The sequence below is a fragment of the Myxocyprinus asiaticus genome, chromosome 40, assembly GCF_019703515.2.
Source record: "Myxocyprinus asiaticus isolate MX2 ecotype Aquarium Trade chromosome 40, UBuf_Myxa_2, whole genome shotgun sequence".
NCBI lineage: Eukaryota > Metazoa > Chordata > Actinopteri > Cypriniformes > Catostomidae > Myxocyprinus > Myxocyprinus asiaticus.
Window position 1 is genome coordinate 36,410,819 of NC_059383.1, and position 8,504 is coordinate 36,419,322.

Here is an 8,504-nt window from a genome sequence, read left to right on the forward strand (position 1 = left end):
AAAACTGAGGTTTTTGAAAACGCTCTTCCAAGTGGATAAATTTGAATACGCCGTGTTTGCGTTGTAGTTTGGACTGGGAAAACTGAGATTTCTGAAAACGTACTTGTTGTCATGTGACAGTCATGTGATCCATTCAAACAAAACAATCAAGATGGCGGCCCATGTTATAGTGGTGCTGTTGTGCCTTATTTTCACTTTGACAGTGTTGTTAAAGATAAATGTTACTTTGTACAACATTCACATTGCATTCCTTTAAAGGCGACGCAAAGTTTACTCTGAATTGGTGTCCGGAGACGGAACACAAGGACAATTGCATTTCAGACCATACATGCAACAGCGATTTTCTGCATACACAGTCAGGGGACTTCAGTGTGGATGAGCAACTTTTGGAAAACGCTTGAAAACGGCAGTGTGGACAGAGAGCGTTTCAAAAACGAAAATGCATTTTTCAAATGTATCCGGGTTAATGTAGACGTAGCCTCAGACTGTACCTGCTCTAAAACACACTGCATTCTCTTCTGGCTCCTCAATCTCCTTGTCTGTCTCCAAACAATTTTCTCCTTTCATCTCCATCTCTTTCCCTCATTCCACATGTCATCTCTCTTCTACAGTTGTCAGTCCTATAGCTGTTCTTTTTCTTTCATTTGCACAAAGCATCTTTTGTTTTTTCCACAGCACATTTCCTCTCTACTGTCTTTCTCTACCTCAATTTCTGTTCCTCTTTTCAGTCTACATCCCTTCCTTCCTCTGTCTCTCTCTCTCGTGTGGTTTTTATGTTGACTGTTGGGATCAGGATGCAGGGATCACCAAGAATAAATCTCCTTTCTTTAACACCTTACACAACACAGCAGTCTAGTTATAGACAAATAATTACACCAAGCTCGGCCCAAAAGATAAACCTTTTCAACAGTATTCTACAGTAAGAAACTTTCTCTCATATAAGCTGATGCATATTCTGCATTCTCCAACTGCTTCCGACAGAAATAACGAATTACAAGACTCTTCCACCAATTCTGTGGTCATCTAACACATATGCCAAAGCACAAACTTTACTATTAACAGAGTTTGCTTCGGTATGACCAGGATGGAATTCTACACACTTAAGCACTTGATAAGTCAGTTAGATCGGTTTATTCTTACGCCGATTATGACCTTACATTGATAAAGGAATGTCTTTTAATACGTTTACATGACCACACACGTTGTCGGCTTATTAAGCTTAATCGGAGTAAGAACTTGCACGTAAATGCGCTCAGTAAACACAGCAGAGATAAAAACCTCCAAACTAGGGCTAAGTATTGAAACAGATTTCCTAATTTGATTAAATTCCAATTTACAAGCTCTCGGTATGATTCAGATTTCAATACGATTTGATTACATTTTGACTCATTTGGTATATTCCTATATGGAGAGAGAGATCTGGCAAACCCCTGTGGGAAATCTGCCGCAAATTTACCACTACATTGTTTTGCGGCAAAGACTTCAATGTTGCCACTGGTTTGCCACAGAAGTGTTTGCCAGTAGTGGCAAATTGTCCATTGATGCCAAAGTTTGCTGCAGGTTCACCACTACCGGTGAAGAGCTGCAAACTTCTGGCAAACATTTGCGGCAAATCACAGGCTCATTTGCATGTGAAAATAATGAGTGGAAAATTTGCGGCAAGTTTGACAGAACTCTAGATTTTTCATAAGGGCTAGAGTTTCGATACAACCATATTCAAACACACCTGAACCAGCTAATCAAGATATTCAGGATTACTTAAAAATTACAGTTGGAGCAGGGTTGGAGCTGAACTCTCCAAAAAGATAGCTCCAGAAACTTCCTATGTTCAGTCTTAAGTTAAGATCTGATCAGTTAAGTTAGGATTTTTTACAAATCATTCTCTAAAACACCCCCTAGGAGCAGGGTTGGCTACCCCTGCTGTAAATTACCAGCCTGATCTCACTCTGAAATCGGAAAGAGTAGGTTTACTTATCTTTAGCAAAAATCGGTATATGCTGACCGAAATGTAAAACACTACCCCTAGTGGCCAAATAGGTAAGTGTTGTAAGGCGGATAGGCACATGTGATTTCCATTTATGTCCAGTAGAGGTCGCCAAAAGCTAATTGTGAAGCGAGTTCTTTTCAGTTTTACAGGATGTAATTCAGTGAAGAGGAATGCATATTTTTTGGACTCTACCCACAAAACTAAACCTAACCATTAGTGGAGTACATATGAAATGTTAGGGGGAAAAGTGCAACCTCCGTTTCACGCTCATCACTGAATAAGTGAAAGCGATTACTTCCTGGTTTCAACGTGGATACGAGCACAGGTCTCATGCTGCTGACGCAATGTGCTGCCGGTCGAGCCACACGGGAAGGAAAACATGCTGAAACTGATGCAAGAAGGTCTGATTGGAAATGCCGAATTTCAGTGAGTCGGCATAATGTCATGATCCTAGGGTACCGGAACTTTCGGAAACAGCATGCCAACTTACTGTGTGACCATGTTGAAATTATACGGGGAACATTGTCACATGGTATGATTTGTTCTTAATTTATTTACAAAAGGGCTCAAAATATGGATCTTGGGATTTTACGAATCGATATCGGGATTGTTCAAATGAAGACTGCGAATAATAATAAAAAAAAACAATATTTTTACCCAGCCCTATTCCAAACTCCAAGCTCTTCTTTGGTAGAGACAACACAATTCACTGTACGCTAGATTCAAAGTCCACACGACACACCATTCAAAATCAATTTTACTTCTGTAATGTGACGTACTTCCAAGTGAAACAGGATATTCAACAAGAAAGAAAAAGTATGATGGGATTTGATTTTGTCCAGCGGAATCGATTGGATTGAGAAAAGTGCTCGTTCCATACCAGAACGGAGCCAGACCTGAATGTAAATTTGCTAAAACAATACCTACATAAATAGCTTCGCTTTCCAAAAAGGGAAGTCGTTTTGCATGCAAATCAAATTACTACTTTCTTTCTTTTTTTTTTTTTTTTTTTTAATTCAACTTTTTCTTCCTTTAGAATAATGTGCACTTTAGATAATTCATTTTTGACCTCAGGAGTGTTCACACAGCAAGTCTACGTCAATACCTCTAGAACTTCAAGTTCACACAGATCAAATCAGTGTTAAGTTTCTGAAACAAAAATCTTTCTTTAGTAACCCAGCAGACTCATGGCCACTTCTAACCCTCATATACAGCCCAGCGAGATGACCTTACACTCTCAAGGAGAAACAAAGTGATATAAAGAGACAAGAAGAGCGTATTTGAGGGCAGAGCCTACATTTAATCCACAAACACAAAGGACATTCCTTTATGACTGCATTTTCCATTAATCTTGTGACACAAAGCACCAGGAAGTTTTCTCTGTAATCTGTGTGCTTTGAGGCAGTCAATGGACAGGAGAAATGCCAGTCACACAGCTCAACAGGTGACATATATCTCTTATGCAATCCTGTCATATGCACAGGTAGATAAGTCTGTGTGAGTCCAGGTTAGGAATTAGGAAAACTGACAACAATTCTGGCTGTTTTCTCTTCTTCGTTGTGAGGCTGATTTGTTTCACTGTTTTAGATTCTAAAAGTCAGATTCAAATGAAACCATGGCAATACGATTTTTTGCACATGCACCATGGTTACACCATGGAATTCCTTAAAATACATTGGGAACCACTTTATATTGGGTGTCTTTATCTACTATGTACTTAAGCATTTGATACAATGTACTAATTATGTACATCTGTGTTGTTGCATTGTAATTTGAATGACATCTGTAGTTACACTGTTAACCTTACCCTAACCCATACCCTAAACCCTAACCCTACCCCAACTCTTACCCTAACCTAGCCCTACTCCTAAACCTTCCAGAACTCAACTTCAGTAGCAGCAAATGTTTATCTTGTGAAATGTTTGCAGAACAAAATTGCATTGTATGTATTTTAATGTTAGTACATAGTAGAGAAAGACACCTTATATAAAGTGGGACTGTACATTGGAGTACCATGTAAATACCATGGAATATGAATATGATGATCGTCCAGGACCATGGAAATACCATGCTTTTTTGGAAATGTACCATGGTTTCTCTGACATACATCAAAGTACAAAATAGCATTTTTTAGAGGAGGTAATACCACTGTATTCTATTCAGTACCTTTGAGAACAACATATGGTATCAATTCAGGACCATGGCATTCATCAAAGTACCAAGATATTACTATGTTTTTGGACTTTTACCATGTAATTCGATGTTTTTTTTTTACATGTACCATGGTAACACCATGGTATTCTTGAAGTGCCTTGAAGTACCATGTAAATACCACGGTATATAAATCTATGATTCATTACTATGGTATATCAAAATACCATCACTGTACCAGTACTTTTTGTAAGGATAACTTTATCAGCAGTGTACTTAATAAATCACAATATCTTCTGCACTGCAATAAGACACACAAGACCATGTGATCTATCCACTCACATTCCTACCTCTTAAGACCCGCAAAAAGTGGATGCCTGAAGTCAGCTGGCTCTTTTCTATGACAGCACAAGTTGCCCTGAACTAAAAAGAGATCGAATCTCCCTTTTGCAGCTCGTGTTATATCCAGCCATTTGTTTCTGGAACACCGGGTGATGCATGCATTGCTCCTGGACACTAAAGACTTAATTGGCTTAGACAGGAGCTTCTTGGAAAAAGATTACTTTGACTGCTCAAGCTGCGGCTTCAGGGAACCTGTAAAGAGGACGATTTAAAGCAACGCGGCTTGGCAGGAACATGAGAATAAACTCATCGCACGTGTTGCCTATGGAGCCCCTACTGGCCCCTGTAGAACGCCCGGGATATTTAGTTCAGTTATAGTGCACTCGTACAAATAAATGTTCTTAGGTTCATCAAAGAAACATCTTAATAAAGGACCATTTTAAGTATATAAGTGCTTTGAGTGTAGTGTCAGAAAAGTCCTATTTAAGTAGTGATAAACCGTGATATCGACCAGGCCCATTAATCAGCCAATATTTTGCAATTTTGCAATTATCTTCATCGGCCAATAACCATGTTTGCTTGGCCGATAAACAAAAGTGTTGATGTTCCCTTGTGTCAGTTCAAAAATATATCTATAGATATGTCAATGGATAGTCAACACTTTCAGTTTTCAAGTTTTTTCTTTGCAAGTTTATGCAAATTTGAGAAAATATTGCATAAAATGAGGGCTTGTTTCACTTTAGAAATTTTGTTGACATCTGATTTGCTATTGTTAAAATGCATTTTAGGAAGAGTGGTAAGGATTTACACCTGTGGGAAATTATCTCTAACAGCTGTTTTGTGTTGCAGTGAGAGCTAGGGAGGGATGTAAGGGCAGTCCAGACTGCCGGAGGTGAGAGAGAGAGCTGAGCTTGAAGATGTGTGTGTGTGTTTGGCTGAAAAGCAAACCGGGTGTGTATAAAGGAAAGTGTGCTCAATAAAAGAATTACATGGACTGTTCACCTGGCCCCCACTTCCTCCTTCATATGAGAGAAAGGGAACTTTCACACTCATTTTATAAGATGATACCCAAAACCAATGTATTACCATGGTACATACTGAAAAAACATAGTATTTTGAATGGTACATGTTCAAAAAACATGTGGTATTACTATGGCACATATCCAAAAAACATGGTATTACTATGGCACATATCCAAAAAACATGGTATTACTATGGTACATGTCCAAAAAACATGGTATTACTATGGTACTTGTCCAAAAAACACGGTATTACTATGGCACATATCCAAATAAAACATGGTATTACTATGGTACATGTCCAAAAAACATGGTATTACTATGGTACATGTCCAAAAAACACGGTATTACTATGGTACATGTCCAAACAACACGGTATTACTATGGTACATGTCCAAAAAACACGGTATTACTATGGCACATATCCAAAAAAACATGGTATTACTATGGTACATGTCCAAAAAACATGGTATTACTATGGTACATGTCCAAAGAACACGGTATTACTATGGCACATATCCAAAAAAACATGGTATTACTATGGTACATGTCCAAAAAACATGGTATTACTATGGTACATGTCCAAAAAACATGGTATTACTATGGTACATGTCCAAAAAACATGGTATTACTATGGTACATGTCCAAAAAACACGGTATTACTATGGCACATATCCAAAAAAACATGGTATTACTATGGTACATGTCCAAAAAACATGGTATTACTATGGTACATATCCAAAAAAACATGGTATTACTATGACACATGTCCAAAAAACACAGTACTACTATGGTTCATATCCAAAAAACATGGTATTACTATGACACATGTCCAAAAAACATGGTATTACTATGGTACATGTCCAAAGAACATGGTATTACTATGGTTTATGTCCAAAAACACGGTGTTCCTATGGTACATGTCCAAAAAACACGGTATTACCATGGTACATGTCCAAAAAACACGGTATTACTATGGCACATATCCAAAAAAACATGGTATTACTATGGTACATGTCCAAAAAACACGGTATTACTATGGTACATGTCCAGAAATCACGGTATTACTATGGCACATGTCCAAAAAACATGGTATTACTATGGTACATGTCCAAAAAACGTGGTATTACTATGGTACATATCCAAAAAAACATGGTATTACTATGGTACATGTCCAAAAAACATGGTATTAGTATGGTACATGTCCAAAGAACACGGTATTACTATGGCACATATCCAAAAAAACACGGTATTACTATGGTACATGTCCAAAAAACATGGTATTACTATGGTACATATCCAAAAAAACATGGTATTACTATGGTACATGTCCAAAAAACATGGTATTACTATGGTACATGTCCAAAGAACACGGTATTACTATGGCACATATCCAAAAAAACACGGTATTACTATGGTACATGTCCAAAAAACATGGTATTACTATGGTACATATCCAAAAAAACATGGTATTACTATGGTACATATCCAAAAAAACATGGTATTACTATGGTTCATATCCAAAAAACATGGTATTACTATGGCACATGTCCAAAAAACATGGTATTACTATGGTACATGTCCAAAAAACATGGTATTACTATGGTACATGTCCAAAGAACATGGTATTACTATGGTTTGTGTCCAAAAACACGGTGTTCCTATGGTACATGTCCAAAAAACACGGTATTACCATGGTACATGTCCAAAAAACATGGTATTACTATGGTACATGTCATTACCATGGTGATACCATGGTATACTAATTATTATTTTCATACAGCACTGTATTTGTATAGTACTCCAAGGTACTTCAAAGAATACCATGGTATTACTTATAATCACTAGCAATGTCTGACTATTTAAGATTGTATTGACTTTTCCAGGCCTGTAAATCAGAATTAAAATTCCCTGATATTTACAAGTTTTACATAACCATGGGAACCATGTACAGGATATGGTTATTTGGAGAGCCAAAAAATGTTTTACGGTTGTTCTATGGCATCAAATTGGGAAATTATCTTTGGTTTTTATTTGGAATATAATTGCACTTGGCACACTGGTAGAGGATCCCAAATGTTTGAACTCTCTAACACTTAGGGTGCTGAATTAGTGTTATGAGCTGCCAAACATATGCAAATATTGTCTTTAATAGATAATAACCTCTGTCACTGAAATGTGAAGCCCTAACCACACAGACACACAACGCAGATCTGTTTCTCTGTCCTGAAGGATAGAATTACACCTTTACTTTTTGGTGAAGAAACAGGACAGTTCCAGGGTGGGAGGGCTTTTTCTACTCAACTCACTCTTGTGAGCAGAAGTAGTCTCGATTGAACTCCAAAATATGAAGCAAATAAAGGTACTCACTTGTTTTTGTCGCTCATTCTCACTGTCCTCTTCTACAAGAGGTCGTCTGTCTCCTTGTGTCTCAGTTTAAGTGCGTACAGGCTTCGGAAACACTTTCAAAACGCGCGCAAGTGTGAATTTATTCCAAGTTCAGCCTCTGTGGATGCGTCAAAATAACGATACATTCACTCACGGCGAGACTTTGACTTCACTTTTTCTGTTTATCTGGAGCCAGAGCCATCAAACTGACTCTAAACACTACGACACATTCAGTCACCCCAGCAGTCAAAACGCAACAGGCTCTTAAACTCTCGCCGTCCCGTTGGAAAAGCCTCCACGTTGCGCGTCCAAACCTGCGCGCGTCGCGTCTCGTTCCATATTTAAAGATCTCGCCCTCCTCCAGTGTGACGCCAGCAGTGGGAGGCAGACACGAGAGAGGTCACAGTGTTAGATGCAACAGAGGATACCTGCATCCTGTCACAGCAGTTTCCAATATACATAAATGGTGGTTTACAATTTGGACCAATTCAGGAGTTTATTCTGCATACTCTGTAAAATAACTTTAGTAAGCAAATAAAACAAATAATAAATAAAATAAATAAAATAAAGCAATATAATAGATTAAATACACTTGTTTTGAGTCTTGAACAATTCAG

General features: G+C 37.9%; 1 protein-coding gene across 7 annotated transcripts in view; it reads right to left on the bottom strand.

Moving 5' to 3' along the window:
• LOC127430974 (electrogenic sodium bicarbonate cotransporter 1-like) overlaps positions 1-8,215 on the bottom strand; it is a 71,891-nt gene extending 63,676 nt beyond the window's left edge. For 6 of the 7 annotated variants that reach the window (XM_051681114.1, XM_051681109.1, XM_051681113.1 and 3 more), the window contains exon 1: positions 7,870-8,215. In XM_051681114.1, the coding sequence (XP_051537074.1) occupies positions 7,870-7,886 (17 nt within the window). In that variant the 5' untranslated portion in view covers positions 7,887-8,215. Of the gene's footprint in view, positions 1-4,488; positions 4,609-7,869 lie in introns of those variants that run through there. The other variant, XM_051681110.1, reaches the window with a different exon arrangement.
• Positions 8,216-8,504: the final 289 nt, after the last annotated feature.